The 16,131-nt window shown below is 42.6% G+C and overlaps 1 protein-coding gene across 5 annotated transcripts in view; it reads left to right on the top strand.

Annotated features, from left to right (window-relative positions):
* The window catches only part of DPF3 (double PHD fingers 3), a 194,102-nt gene extending 180,298 nt beyond the window's left edge, over positions 1-13,804 (top strand). For all 5 annotated transcript variants that reach the window (XM_085062237.1, XM_085062232.1, XM_085062231.1 and 2 more), the window contains one exon: positions 137-13,804. In XM_085062237.1, the coding sequence (XP_084918363.1) occupies positions 137-207 (71 nt within the window). In that variant the 3' untranslated portion in view covers positions 208-13,804. The remainder of the gene's footprint in view (positions 1-136) is intronic.
* The last annotated feature ends 2,327 nt before the right edge of the window (positions 13,805-16,131 follow it).

The following is a 16,131-nucleotide window of genomic DNA, read 5'->3' as shown; positions in this document are numbered from 1 at the left end:
GCAGAGGCTGCTTCAGAAAAGTACAGGCAATTCCAATATTAGGAATATCTGATATCCTGTTCAAGCCAATCTTGACATAAACTCTGAGTACCTGGATTTTATGTCATTCCTATAAGAAGGATTTCTTCATTTGCAGGGAGCTGGAGTTGTCATTTGTGCCAGGAGCTGCTCAGAGAGAGAGCATCAGCTTTTGGCTACCAGGCCTGAGGAGCTCCAGCAGTCAAGAAACACCTTGCTCCTGGTGTTGCCATACCAGCACACAATTCCCATTCAGAACACAAAGACACAACCCCCTTCAAAACGAACGGACACTCAAATACAGGAAGGTATCTGTGGTATTCACTGTCACTAATGCCATACCTCCTGGGCTCTGCTAGGACTGTGTACTTTCCCAATGCTCCGGATGAAATCTCTTCACTGCTATGCATGGTTGCTGCTTGCCATTAACAGGCTCACATGCATTATGGAAGGGGGAGGGTTGTTATACTGACATGGAGAAGTCAATTTTGTGTGGCCTTGTGCTTTCTGTTTAGTAGTTTTTTTAAATGAAAAAGTAGTAAGATATTTCCCAAGGAATTAATGGTGAGTGCTTGGGCTGGGAGCAGCGCCAGCTGTTTCTCTTCACAGGCTTGACTGGAAATCTCTTTTCTGCAACCACTCTGTATGTGAATGGGTGCTTAAGAGTGGTGCTCTGAGAGTTGTGTTTAGTTCAATACTTCCCAGTTCATGAACAGCACATTGTCACTGGGAGAAGCGCTGATCAAAACTTCTCAGGGTGTCACTTTCTCCATTGAATCAAATGCCCTTATTTGGCAGATCTTTAGGAATCTGTTTTAAGTGTATCTGAAGGAAGAGCAGTACTGGTATGTACACATGCAGATACTTAGAACAGCCAACTGCCTTTGGTATTTCAGGATATTCAGGCACACTGTCCCACTGCAATGCCAGCATGCCGTCCAGACACATAATTTCTTTTTGTTCAGAAAATTCTGAGTGAAAAATTTATGTATGTAACTGAATTTCTGTTTAGCTCAGAAAACTGAACAAAAGAAAAATTGTCATCTTTAGTTGATCACAGAAAGTAAAATTGTCAGTTTTCTGAGCAATCTAAAGTAAGCTGCAAAAAGGAACAACTTTGGCTTAAGGTCAAATGAAGCACTTTGATTAATTTTTTGAAATTTCTAAACTAAAATGTTCTGCAACTCTAAGTTGTATTTTCTGGGAGTTGCCTAATCCTGGCTTTCAGCATTTCCAAAGTGTTACTGTTTTTTGTCAAAGTAATTATCAAGATCTAACTGAATTTCCAAATAATTGTGCCCCCAAATTCTCTACAACCGCATTTTTGGTTAATGACATAATTTGTCTAAAAACCTTCCCCAGATCTAAAGAAAAGAATAATTTGCTGAACTTAATATGAAAAGAAGAATTTTCATAATGATTTAAAAATTTAAATAGGAATAGTTCTACTTTATTTAAACAAAGCTCTACATGTGAAATGAAGAAATATTGAGAGCATCCACTGAAAAAAAATCATTTGATTTGAATCTCTTTGAATAATTTAAGACATTGCTAGGATGAGTACATCAAATATTTTCTACAAGATACATCTTTAAGGTTAAAAACCCATCACTCCCTGAGCTGCCAAGTAGCCCAGAATAACCATTTTCTTGGATATGATGTATATCATTTTCTATGCATAGATTTAAGTGGGTTTATAATATAAATTTATGAGAGTCCAAAGAAGCATGTGACTCATGTTGCTGGTACAAGTAAGTAAGGATACTGAAGATTATATTTGGCATGTTTATGTTGGTTGAAATTCTGCAAAATTAAGTGTCCCTGCACACTTGAAAGACATTGTGAAACAATACTGGTGAGCTATTTTTTCTTCCTTCTCCTCCTAATTGCACTTAGTTAGGATGAGCTATACTGACCTAGTGCACTTTTCCTCATTATTTAGATAGTTTCTTCCCCTTTTGTTCCTCTTACACACTGAAAGTAGCAGTGTCAGCTACTGGATTCTCCCACCTAGTATTGCAGCCTCTTCTCAGGCTGCAGCAGGAGTATTTTAATCTGTTAGAAAAAAATGTAGAAAGTATTTATCCTAATTGTAATGGACCAAATCTCTCCTGGAGCAGCTGCACTGGCTACCTGTAAACTTCATTCAGTATCATGTGCTTTCCATGTGACACCCCTCCAATGAGCTGAGGGCACAAAGAAATTTGAGCATCAAGTCTGGGGAGAGCAAAGTGGAAGCCTGTGCACTTGCATCTGGTGTCTGATACCTGTTGGGTCAAGGCTCTAGAGCAAATGAAAAATACATCTTCCTCCCAGTCTGGAACTGCTCTGCCCTGGGGAGCACTTGGAGGACACAGCTGATCTGCATGCGGATTTACCATCTGTTGGTGTGGTTGAGCCCTGCTGGTCTGGCACTTTGGAACTGTCACATGGTTCAGGCTGATGCAAAGTCCTGTTGCAGCCAGGAGTGCAAGTATGTATTCACCAGAGACAGCACTGGGCTCTCTCACAGAAAATGGGTGTTTTGGCAAGTGACTGGAGCTGAGAAGTGTGTGTGCTGGAGGAAACTTTTATGGTGGTGCTGGTGGTGGGATCAGCAGATGGGGGTTAGTGTTCAGGTTGGTCCTCAGCTACCAGTCCTGCTGGACCTAGAGACTTCCATCATAAAAATGGCCATTGCCTTCTGGTTTCCTGATGTTTACACCATCCTTGGGGGAGCAGGACAACGTCTGCATTCCTAAATGGAGAGGAAATGCATATTGTTTTGGCCTGTGTGTTAAGCAGACACTGGTGGCTCATCATGTAAGTTTCAGGTAGCCTGGTTGGTGGGACCAGCTGGTGCAGAATTTCAGTGGTCTTCATCCCTATGACAGAGACATTGCTGAAGGAGCTGTGCTCTCTGTGCACACCTGCTTTCCTGTTTTGTGGTTTTGATCTAGAGCTCTGACTGTTTTCTCCTCCCACAACCATTCTGCAGCCAACAATATCTTTCATGTTCACAAATACTCTGTGGCCTTGCTGAAGTTTCATCACTAATGAGGTATGAAGGAAGGACAGATTGCTAGATCTTCAATGCCAAAACATTGTTTTCTATCTGAGATCAGTGTGACAAGGTGCTTACCCACAGTGGACCAGCTGCATTTCATCTCTCCAGCTTTGTACTGTGTGCTGTATAGCCAGGCAGCTCCAGGTAACTTTGGCAGCAGATTAGATACAAGCTCTCCCATGCTGAGAACTTCCTCCAGCTCCAGCCTCCCTTCTACACTAGCTGGGTCCAAGATAAGGGGCTGGAATGGACCTCTCAGTGACATTTTTAGCATGCATTTGGAGCCACATCTGTTGGTGAACTTTGGAAATACTCACTGACTCCCCCCTCCAAGTGAAAAATGCACCAGCTTTACTGAGATGTGGAGAGGTTGTGGCACAACCATGGGGGTGAGGGAGAGGAGTTTAGAAACTCTGATAACTGATTCCCTGTCACCTGCTGCCCCACTGGGGCTAGTCCTTCTGCAAGACTGCTGGGATGTATGATTTGGGCAGCACCATCTGCTGTCAGGCAAATCTTACAGCAGTGATCCGGTCTGGGCAGTGAACAATGTGAGGGCTCTGGCTCAGTGTGCTGCTCTCTTTCTCTTGCTGTGGCAGGACATGCAAGTTTGTTGGCAGCCCCTGAGGAGAACAAACTGGTGTTTTTTGAAACTCATCTGTGTAGGCAAGGCAATTAATATTTTAGCACAAATCAGGGCAAACTACCAGGAGATGGTAGATCCTGCATGCCTTGAAGTCTTCAAATCAAGAATGGACAGATTCCTAGATGTATTTTAATTAAGTGCAATCTTATTTAATCACAGGAATGTCTGACTGAAAAATGCTTATGTTATAAAGGAAGTCAGACTGGATGATGCAATTGTTCTTCCTGGTGTTATTATGAAAACAGATGTTTACTGTGGGAGAGGATTTAAATACAAGCACTGTCTGCATAATGGCCTTAATGTCTGTTAGTTAAGCATATGCACATGATCCTTCTAATTTTTAACTCCTTTTGGATAACCTCAGAAAGGTCAGTCAGAGAAAATCATCATTACTGATGCAGTAAATTAATTGCACATTACCTCCTTCATGCCCACAATGGCATCTGCTTTGGTGTTAGCTACCTTGGGCTGTTCCAGAGATTGAACAATTCAGACTATATTGTGTGAAATCACAGTTTGCCTCTGGCTCTCCCTCCGTTGCATTAGTGTGCTGTGCTGCCCAGTTTTCTGTCCGCGGTGGGAAGACTGGCTGGGGAGAGGAGAACCTGTGGTGGCAAACTCAGAAACCACAGAGGGGGAAATGACCACAGAAGGAGAGGCATCCAAGCAGTACAACTGAGGAAGTGAACTCGTGTTGCCATCACAGAGCCACCTCTATAGCTTGGAAAAGCCAATACCTTTAAAAACATGAGATGGGTCCTAACCTGCCTCCAAACTGTGCTTCCACAGCTGTGTTGTTGCACTGAGTTTACAGTGCACAGAGTTTACATTCTTTAAATGTACCTCGGACCAGTTCTTGAGCTAGGAAAGCCACCATTGTGTTCTTTTGAAGCAAATGTTGCTCTAAATAACTTTGAAATAACGATTTCTCATCTCTCTTTAAAAGGAGCTTAGTCAATTCTGCCCCAAAGGAAGAATTTCCTGCACCATACAGTGTTATGGGGCTGTTGCATTTTCTTTACACTGACAGCATGTGTTTTGACAGGGGTCATTTGGAAGGTGAGGAGTGGATGAGGGTAAAAAGGAATAATAATTAAGCTTGTCACTGCCAGAGGGATAGTGTGCATTGTGGGCAAGAAAATTCCAGGTAGAGCTGGGCATGATTTTTCTGTGTGGAATACATCTATTTTTAAAAAATATGATTTCGAGAGAACCATAATTATTCACATATCCAAGTCCAATCTGACAAATTATTTAATACAAAAACGATGGGGGAAATATCAGAAGAGTTGAAAATTATTGTTTCAATCTTTTTAGAAAGAATCACTTCAATGTAGGAATTTTAAAGTTAGTGTAATTTATATTGGGAAGAATCTGGCACCAGTCTGTGAGGGACGAAGATGTAAATCTTATGGAGGACATGATTAAAAGATGGATTATCTTTTCAATGTTGTTATGGGAGGCTGTGGGATGATCACGAGGAGATCACCTGACATTTTAACAGTTGACCAGCTCTATAATTTTGTGAAAATAAGTTCTGTGGAGAGGAGCAGGCAGACAGGACAGGAAAGACCTCTTCTCTAACCAATTCTGGGTTCATTAGGATCTTAGCATCTCACACTTTTGCATGAAAGACTGCATGACAGGAAGAGGGGAGTGCGCATCTGAGCTGAGTGAGCACAGCAGCAGGTGGGAGCAGGGGTGCTGCCCCAGCCCCCAGCAGAAAGAGCCTGCAGCCAACCAGGCAGGGATGCTCCTGGACTCAGTGCCAAGCCTGGAGCTCAGTTCCCAGCGGCTGACCCGGCTGGGGGATGCAGTGCTGGGGATGATGCCCAGCTGCCCATCACAGGGGCACACAGAGCTGCTCCGAGGCAGCCTGGGAGCAGGACATTCCCCACAGCCCACCTCGGTGGATTTATAAAGCACAGAGTTTATGTCCACTTCAACAGGGATTGCAGCACTGCTGGGCAGGTCCTCAAATCTGTGCCTTGCCTCTGGAGAAAAGGCAGGATGGCAATTCTTTAGTTGTTTTTGCAAAGCACTTGGAGCCTACAAACAATGTGCAAGCCCTGAGTGCTGCACACCCAGGCTGTGGCAGAGCAAGAAGAACCAGCTCTTCTGGACTGTTCCTTACATCATCTATTTCTGCCAGCCACAGGCCCATGATGCTGTCTGGGAGATAGGAACAGGTAACAAGCCAGGAGTTGGATGCAAAAGATCCAAGACCCTGCAGAGGAAACAAAAAAGTTTAGTTACTGTGGTTGTTCTTTTCCTCTGGTAAAAGAGGGCAGGAGTTGTGACTGGCAGGCAGCCAAATCCATCTTCAGCGTGATATAATTGCTAGCAATGACCTCCAGCCCCAGCAGTAGTTAAATGGCTTTTCAGGGCAGGCACCAAACCTGGTCTGGTTTATATAAGATAAACTGAGGTTTGCTGGAGGGGCTCGGAGAGGAGGGGGGTGTCTCTGGTTTGAAGGGGACTGATTTACAAGTGCAGCTGCCCAGCCCACTCCCCATCATGTTCCCCTGGCTGTGCAGGCCCAGGCAGTGTCCCCATTCTACCAGTGCCAGTGCCATCATTCAGGCCAAAGCATCGTGTTCCTGCTCCTGGGGAGCAGTTTTGCAGAGAGCTGGCACTGTCCCAGCTCTGTCTCTGGTGGTGCTGGCTGGGGCACAAGGTCTCACTGCACTGCAGACAAGGGCAGAGTGACTGACGCTCCCAGGCGGTGTCCTCAGCCTTGGGGTCAGTGGCTGTCTTGGAGCTGGGCTGCAGGATGTGCAAGCACAATTTTGCTGTCCTGATGGCCAAGCCTTAGCACAGGGTAGAGGAGAGGTGCATCACTGCCCTGTCTCTCCAGCTGCACTGCTGGGGTGTTTGGACAGTCCCCTCACCCCAGCATTGATGCATTTAACTGAGGGGGCAGGGGGAAGGTGAAGAACAGCAAGTACCTCTGGGGGACAGAAGGGGTTTTAGGGTTTACCCTTTTATTGTGTGCCAGTGAGAATGCCAGGCATTTTGCAGCTGGGGAATCAAGCCAACAGCTTATTAATAATTGTTGTGTATTTCTGCCATGTTGGGTTGAAAATGTAAAGTGTGATTACATTAGTACATTTAGAGTATATGTTGTTACTACTGTTTTGAAATGAGGAAACTACTATTTTCAGATCAGCTTACTGCCCTTTGCGTGCATGAAGTTAAAAATAAAACACTTCATACCTGAAAATTGCTGATTTTTCAGGTATTGATATTTTGCTTCAGACTCCTGTCAGTCTAGTCATCTGTCTGATTCAGTTCGTTGTAACAAACTATAGGCTTCACTTCCGTGGTGACTCAGGAAATATTTCATCTCTTCCCGCTTTCAGAAGCTAGGGAGAGAGAAGGGCAAGTTTTATTCTTTGTATTCTGAAAGACTGATAAAGGATGACACATTTATTTCATGTTCATCTCCTTTCCATGTCTTGAATGATTGAATTGGTTGCCAGGGAGAGCGTTCCTTTCTGGAGCAGTCTGAAGGGTCTTTGCTGCATGGCTCACCTCTGGATGAGAAAGTGCAGTCCAGCATTTTGTCCACTTAGATAGGAATCCTCCTGCTGTTGCCATAAAAGACTTTGAAACTGGTAATTCTCATCAGAGACCCCTGTGCCTACAAGATAAGGATTTCCCTTCCATTTCTCAAGATTTTTTTCCTGGAAGGCTAAACTCCCTGCTGCCCATGAACTCTGATGGAGCACAGATCTGTTTCCAGCCTCAACATGTCCTTCTGCTGGACACATCACTGCTTTTGGATGTTCACTATGCACTGCCAGTGCAGAATTTGCAAGCAGCACTAAAAAGGAAGTATCTGCTGAAAATCAAAGGACAAGACATGAATGTTATACCTAACCTACTCCTCCTTCATAGCTCTCTTAGGTGTATAACACTACAGATGTGCCCCTGCATCCTTTTGAGAAGGCTGTGCATGAGAAATTTGCAAGTGTCATCTCCTTTGAGCTTCATTACAAAATATCTTTCCTTGCTCATTCTCTTTTTTTTCTTTTCTTATAATATTTCAGAGAAAGTGTATACTGAAACTGATTTGAAAGGTCTCGAACAATTTAAAAATAGACAGGTCCAAATCAAACCATCAGCTTTTATCTCTCCCTTAGAAGTCTTCAACAAACGTTTGAACATTGCAGGGAATCAAGCTTGTGTGCTTATTTAATCTCAACTCAGCATTAAGGTCATACAGGAGTTCATAAAGACTTTTTAGTAATAAAATGTTCTTTTAAAAAAGCGAGAGATATTTCCTCTTTTCCTTGATGGCTTTCCATTTCTTCTGCTGCAGCAGAGATCAACAGTCTTCCTGTTTACTTAGATTTTCTTCCAGCACTTCAGCCTGGGTCAGAAGTAATGGGGATAGGCCTGGGAATAATTTATTTCATGGAATTGCAGAAGTAAAGAGAAGCTCAAGAGCATTTAAGTAAATTGTCATCTGTGCTACTCAGTCAGATCTCCTAAGAATCAGGAGCTTGTTTCCATGTTAATTTATTGGTTCACCTTTTCTTCATCTGCCTTTTCATATTAAATGTGCCATTGGTATACACTTTTTTTCAGTAGAAGTGGTTGAAAAGAAAAACATCAAGAGTTAAAACTGAGGGTGAGGAAAATTGAGCTACAATCTTTGCTGTTGATCCTTTATTTGATTTGGGACAATATTATCCCCATTATTCTAAAGAAAAAATAGAAAGCGGATAAATCTGTGACATCATAGCACTCCTCCCAGATAAAAGCTGTTTTGTCATCAACTTGTAAGTGCAAATTTAAAATGCTGAAGTAATGATCTCTCAGTAATGGTATTCCCATTAATATATTGGCAGAGCCTTACTGTGTGATGCTATAGTATTGATTTTTAATTAGAAGACTTTAAGCTATATATACAAATATACATACATATTTGTATATCATCTTGTTATTTCCTGTAAACATTGCTCACCTCTCAGGAATGGATCTAGAGTCCATAGGACTCTATAACATTAATAAGTGTTACTCATACTGAAGAAGGAGGAAGGAGAAAATTGTACTTGTTTTGCAAAAGTGTGTCAGCATTCTAAAAATATAGGACAAAACATTATCCCTTACAACTTAGTCTGAAATGTATTTGGAGCGTGATTTATCAACACATGAAAGAGAAGCAATGCTCTAAAAAGTGGGATTGATTCTCAGCTGCTCTTACTCAACATTTGTCCATTGATTTCAGGTGGTTGGCTGGTATCCTAAAGAGGCCAAGTCTAAGTATTAGACTTTACTCTTTATGGAAAGGTGTGTGCTGCTTAATAGTTGAGCACACCCAATACATTCAAGAAAACAGTTATTTCTATCTCTAAGTTTAGTCTGTTTATGCCCTGCTCTGGCTCAGCCTGGCTCTGGTGATGCCACATCACAAGCTCCGAAGGAAAGTGAGAAATCTCAGCAAAAGATAATGATGGAGCAGTCGGCAACCAGGGCAAATGTCTCTTTGACTTCTTGGAGTTTGAGCTTTAGTCATCAGTTTTCAGTAAACTGCCCTTTGATTTTCTGTAAACAACTCCTCACTGCTATATCAGGAAACAGGGGACAGCAGCACATTATTTTCCTCTCCTGTATGAGACCTCACTTCAGTCAACTCTAACCTCCCCTCTCTTACCCATTTCCAATCTGTTCTAGTATTTTGGATCTCTCTGTCTCTTCACATGGAAATCTTTCCCAGCCCCTCTCATTTTTAGCATCTCCCTGGAGTCAGTCCTCTTCAGCATCATTTGCTCTGAGACAGACACCCAGGATAAGCCATAGGTGTTTAAACCTTCCAAGCTTTACTTCTCTCCCAACGGGATGCCCTGACAATATGTCTTTGCTTTTTAGCTACCCCATGAGCAGGCCCATGGTCACCTCTGGGATATTTTCCCTTTGTGGTTACAGCTCATCTCAAAGGAGCCTGTGTTACAGCCAAGTGAAGCCATGCAGCCTTGCTGCTGGCACACACTCGCCCTCGTTTCCCCAGTGCTCCAGCTGGGGATGTGGTCAGGCTGCCGGTGCATGAGAGCACATCCAGCAGGGCTACTCCCTGGAAGCCAAAGTGTTGCTTAGTAACCCACTCATGGAAGTACCAGAAGCATTTTTCAATCTGTCACATTGGCAAAGAACACTGGCTTCTTGATTTAGAGGCATTCTGCTGTGCGTGGCAGGGCCATGCTCCATTATCTTGCATCCAGCACTATCTGCAAGCAAGGAAATGAACCTCCTATTTAATGGAGGGGCTGGGAGAAGGTGGGGGTGTGAGCCACAGAAAATATTTTTCTAGGATTATATGTGAAGCTTTTACCTGGTTCTCCTGGCATGTAGTCCTCATCTTAACTCCTTTCCCATGGGAGATATTCCCTGCTTATGAAATGCACTCCAGGGTCCTATAGCAATTGGCCAAACAGGACCCTGCAGCACCTTCATCTATTATAAGACATTACTGCAATAAAACTTGGTGTGTCATACAGAAACTGGATGAGGTATTGCAATATTTATGCTGTAAGCCTCGGTGTCATGGACAATTGCTACAGAATAATGTATGTCTCTTCTTAATGCAGTGGAGTCACAGCAGCTTCAGCAGAGCACACTGAACACAGATCATCTGTGATTGCATGTTATTTTCAAATTATTCTGTTACAGAGACTTAAATGAAAAACATCCTCTCATTTAAAAATAGACTGTAAAGGCTTTTAGGGTACTCCCCCTTTTAAGAATAATTCAATCTGAGAGCAAAACATCCAAGAACTGGGTTCTGACTTCAGAGGCTTACTCCTTTATCTGGCACTGGTTTATCATTAAAAATGGCTTCAAAAATAACTTGAGGGATTTTATTTGCAATACCTTATTGATTTTGCTGTTGCATCTCCTCATTTTGGAAATGAAAAGGTATTTTAAACAATGTCTAGCTTTGAGCTTTGGGGACCAGCTGGTCTCTGCCCATCCTACTTCTTTTTATCAAAGACAGTAGAACCATAGTCTGTATCCAGCCACAGCATCACCCATTTCTGTGGCTTGCCTCCTGTTGACAGATTGTGTCGTGGGAACCCTCTGCAAAACGTTGAAGGGCTTTTATATGGGTTGTGGAAGGTCCAGGGCAGTCTGAAGACAAGGTTGTTAGACAGATGTACCCAAGAGCTCTTTTGGTCTTCAAAGTGTCACTTACCTGGAATGATGCTCAATGTTGGAGTGATGAAATCAGCAAGCTTTTTGCTTGTGTAAAGCCCTGTCAGTGCCAGGCCAGTGACATGCACAATACTTGTGTGCTAAAGCTTGGCTGAGCATAAAGACGAAAAAACATCCCACGACATCAGCTGCTCTTGACTTGGTTTCTGAGAATTTTCTGAGGAGCTGGGTACCTTCTTGTGCTCCTTCCTAGTCTGTTAGATAAATCTGGCTATGGGATAAAGAATCTTTCAAATTTATTTGATGTGGTTGTATTTTTACTGCTCATACTTTAAGAAACACAGAAAGTGACCAAAAATGTTCCTGATGACTGGCCAGCATAAGAGCATTTGATCACCTGCTGTGGATTCCAGAGCAGAAGTGTCTACATCACAGAAATATTCAAAATGAGCTGGTTTTTTCCAGGGGGCAGGGAGCATTTTTGGCAGGGAAGCAAACACTCTGAAGGCCTGATCTACGTTTTAACTGTTAGAACTGGCTGTGCCAGCTCAGAACTGATAGAAATCTTGCCATTGTGATGCTCTGCTCCGTGGAAAGAGGATTCAGAGGAGCCCTAAGTGTACAATGCATTATTTGTTTTAAAAGTATCAGCATATCTGTTTCCAGTCTTCTAATACATTGACCTTGAAGTTTGTTCATAATGGAATAGTCTAGTCTTACCAGTTAGGCATTGAAGCAAAAGACTGATTGTTATAAAGACAGCAGGCTAGGGAAGAGCAAGTACACTGGGTAGCTTCTAGGCAATACTGAGAAAGCACATCCACTCCCTGCATTCACAGGGGAGAACACTTCTTTCTTTGCACTTATTGCACATTCTGCATCTTAAAATTATTTGAGGTGAGAATCATTTTAGAGTAACCAAATTAGCTACAAAGCAGGAGATGGTCTACTAGTGTTAATTCTTGTTGTTTAGGTTTTGGGGTTTCCATCTGCTCATATACTCACAGCCTTCCTTTTAACATTTGAGGATGCTCTAGGTTACTTCTGTCTCACCTAATTGGGATCTGCCTGCCCTTATGGAAACAGCAGATTGTGGGTTGGAAGCTGCCCCACTTCCTTGCTGTACATACCCCTAGCTATACAACATATATGTGTACGCTGAGTGATTGCACCGTAGTGGCTTTTGTAATGCAATAACTGTGGTGTCAAGGTAATGTGGTTGGAGAAAACTATATTACAAATTAACATAAATAGAAAAGCAAAGTCACTGAAAAGGCAACACAGCTGAAGAATTCTTACTGTGAGCCACCACCATGTTTTCCACAATATGCCAACTTTTGTATCCTCTAAATAGCCTTTTATCCTCTTTGCAGCAGAAGTGGATTTTAATTTTGTGTCTATACTCTGAAATTGAGACATTGGTGTTCAGTCTTTTCATAATGTGCTGATGAATCAAAAAGTTAACCTTGTCATGGGCTTGCCAACTTCTGTAGGTTCCCACCAAAATAATCCAATGCCAGTCAGTGAGTAGCCTGGAGGAGTTTTGGGTGCTGCTGACTGAAGTGTTCCATTGAAATGTTGGTCTTCAGGGCCAGGAGGTTTTGAAGTGATGCTTGTAAAAAAACCCAGAAGTCTCAGATGAACCCAAATGTCCTATTAGTCACATGGCAGGTACAGAGACAAGCAAAAACAACTGAGGGGGAAAAAATATAAGGACTTCTGCCTGAAGAAAACCCTACATACCACTCTTATTTCAGAGAAAAAGCCCTTCTGTGATTGCTTCTGGGTGACAACTAGGTGGGCTCAAAGGCTGGAAAGACACATCTCTGTAGTGTGTTTGTCACTGTGTCTTTGGTTATATAAATGTACCAGAATAGGAGAAAAATGCTTGTCTTTCTATCAAATTCCTTTTCAGCTACGTACACTGCCTCCAGGTTGCCTTTTGGAATGCCCTGTGAGGCCTCATTGGAGTTTACACTGTGTTGCTTGCTATTTGTTTACTTTTGGTGGCCACAGACTAAGGTTACGGGTTTGGGAACCAGTACATAATTGTAAGGACAGCTTCTTGTGTTACTTTTGCCCCCCTCTCCCTCTTTTGTAAAGTGTGAATCTTTCTTTTGAACTCTGAAGTGACTGTATCGTTACAATGTTTGTATGTAGAGATTTGTTTTGACATGGCTCGTGTGGAGGACCTTTGCTCCTCTTGTCTCACATTCAGTTTTATTAAGCGCTTGATAGCTTTGACAGCCTTTTGTGGGGGAGGAGAGGTGATGGGGTGGCTTCAAAACCTGGCTTTTTTTAAGGAAAATTTGCCCAGCTTTACCTAGAGCAGCATGAGAATCTGGGGTGCTCCTGACTGTTCTTCAGTCATCCTGATCTGATTGCTTCTTGGAGAAAGAGATCAGCCTTGAAACCCACAGACAAAAATAGATTGCTTAATGCGCTAGGCCAGCACCGACCAAGAAGGCCCATCAGTTTGTCATGCATGGAAACCTGCATGGAGTTTCACCCCCGCCAGAGGTGCCTGCTGAGCACAGAGTGAATCGTGACAGCTGACACTGCTCTGTGGGTGCCAATGGAGCCACCGCAGCTTGCACCAGCCAAGGGTCAGCCCTTCCGTGTTTTGGTGGTTAGGAAACCTGTGAGTGAAATCCTACAGGGGTTTGAGAGGAGAAGAAAAGGGGTGTTGGAAACCTCTCAACTCCACAGGATTTCTTTGGTATTCATACACATTTACAAGAATGTATTCCAAGCATCTTGTACTGTTATTAGTAACTTGTACTGTAGTTTGTTAGCAGTGTTGACTACCTACGTAGCTAATATTCTGTTGCAACTTAGAAAAAGTGTAAACAATTGCAGAAAACAGGAGTTTAGAACTTGTATGTACTGGGTTTTTTTATATTAAAGCACTTCAATTAAAAGTTCAAGAAAAAATGCTCCTGTAGTCTTTGTTGTACCTTTGTATCCATTTGGATAACAGATGTGTGGAAAGAGATGGGAGTACCCTCTTCCCAAGATCTTCCCTCTTTGCTTTGGTACTAACCACAAGAGATGGTCAAAATTTTGGGAAGAACTTTGGTTGTTAGAGTTTATTCAACAAACAGAAGATGCCAGCAACCTAGTCCAGAAGACATTATAACCTTACGGAGTCCCTGCGACCGAAGCCGAAGCGTCTGAGGGATTACTGAGCCATCAGTGAGCGGTGATTCACACAGATGTGAGTATCTGCAAAAGAGGTTTTAACTAGGGAACACTTAATGAATGAGTCCACCATGTAATATGTTAGATTTCCTTTATTTTTATCACAAAATATCTCAGAGGTCACTGGAAGCCTGTTCATGTGAAAGTGAAGGAAAAACATCCATAGTCCAGGGTTATTTCAGGGGTACTGGAAAGTTGTGGGTTTGGGTACCAGAGGAGTTGTGTTGGAAAACAGCAGCACACACAGGCAACAAATAGTCCTCACCACACATCCCAGAAATTGTTTCTCTCTCCTCCCTGCCCCCTGCTCCCCCCCCCCCCCCCAATGTGCATATCCAAATACTTTTCTGGATCACATCACTGTGGGATCAGCATGCATAAACAGACATCTCTAAAGCAGCTTGTGATTTGGTGATCTCAGCCCAGCTCTTAGTAGCCAGATGCCCATAATATGAAAACAACCATCAAAACTGTCTCTTTTGCTGGCACTGTTTAATCAAAGGGACAATAGGAGAGAATGGCAGTCTTATTTCTACAAAGAGCCCTTCAATGTCAAATTTGCCATACAGTAGAGTAGCATTCACCTCTGTGGCACAGACCACAGCCACTCTGGAGGGGAACAAAAGCTCTCAGACAGCACGCAATTAATCCAGCATCTATTAAACCAAGCACGGGTAATTTTGAAGGAACGTAACAGATTTCTGCTTTAAATTATTCTAAGCACTATTTTTTTTTTAACTCCACACAGTATGCACAGCTCAAAGTACAAAACAGAAGGCTGTGTTTCTGGCAGCTGTTGTCTTCCTGGTAGCTGTTTTACATCCTTGGCATCTCATAATCCTGAGACAAAAATCAAGTAAAACACAGCAGAAGAACAACATTAAAATGCCTCTGGTTTTCCTGCTGCCCAAAGCCATGTTCAGGTACTCAACGCCAGAGCAAACAATTAATTCCATGACCAAGGGAACTAATGAAATCTGGTTTCCTATGGATTTATGACCAGACATTACCTTAGTGCCAGAGACTTGAGGAGTTAGTCTTTCTGCTAATATCTTGAATCCAGATGAGGGTTTTATCAGCCGTAGTCTCTGGAATGGCTTAATGAACTTTGAAATGGATATATTTGGAAAAAAAAAAAAAAGCTATATTACACACTACATGCAGTGAGAGATCAAATTTACTGATGGGAATTTACAAGATAATTAAAATAACAGATCAAAACAAATATACCTTGTCTGCTAAGTCCCAAAAATGGGACTGCTGCTTGTTTTATTTCTGTAATGTCTGTCCACACTTTTTCCAGTGCAATGCTATTGAATAATAGTGTGATTGCTGGTGGAGTGGTTCCAATAAACGACACAAAGTTTTTGTAATAGTAGAGCAAAAAGTGTAAATAAACAATATGTTTTCACAGAGGAGGAAAATTACCCAGAGATCTAAGATGGACATGTATTTTTTAATCTATTTAAAAGTGATTTGGAACAGAAGAGGAAAAGTGAGGTGAGAAGTTTACAGGGAATGAAAAACTGTTCTGGGCAGTCAAAACAAGAGTCGACTGTGAAGAGCTGCAGAAGTTTTTCATGATAATGAGCAACTGGGTTGTAAAATGACAGATGAAATCTACTGTCGATAAATGCACAGTAATGCTTCTGGGGAAAAAACCACCCTAATTATACATGCATAATGAGGGGCTCTAAATCAGCCATCACCGCACGGGAAAATGATCTCAGCATCGTCGCTAATTCTGAGAAAATGACAGGTCAAGGCTGAGCAGGTGTCAAAAAAGCAAGTAAATTGTTAGGAATAACTAGGAAGGGAGGAAAAAAAAAAGACAAAACCAAAAACATCATTGAGTCTCTACATTAATCTGTGGTGTGGTCCTGTGCTGGGTAGTGTTTGCTGCTTCTCCGTGTTCCCCCCTCCCATCCCCACAGCCCAGCACACATCCAAAAAGCCAGAAGAGGCACAGGGAACAGCCAGAAAGCACTGGCACTATGGGACACCTTCCACGCAAGGAGAGAACAAGCGTGCTGGGACTCACTGGCTGTCAAGAGAGATGGCA

Source organism: Lichenostomus cassidix, chromosome 5, assembly GCF_008360975.1.
Source record: "Lichenostomus cassidix isolate B80296 chromosome 5, HeHo_3.0, whole genome shotgun sequence".
In the NCBI taxonomy this organism is placed as follows: domain Eukaryota; kingdom Metazoa; phylum Chordata; class Aves; order Passeriformes; family Meliphagidae; genus Lichenostomus; species Lichenostomus cassidix.
Note: the sequence above shows the minus strand (reverse complement) of the source record. Positions and strands in the feature narration are given on the sequence as shown.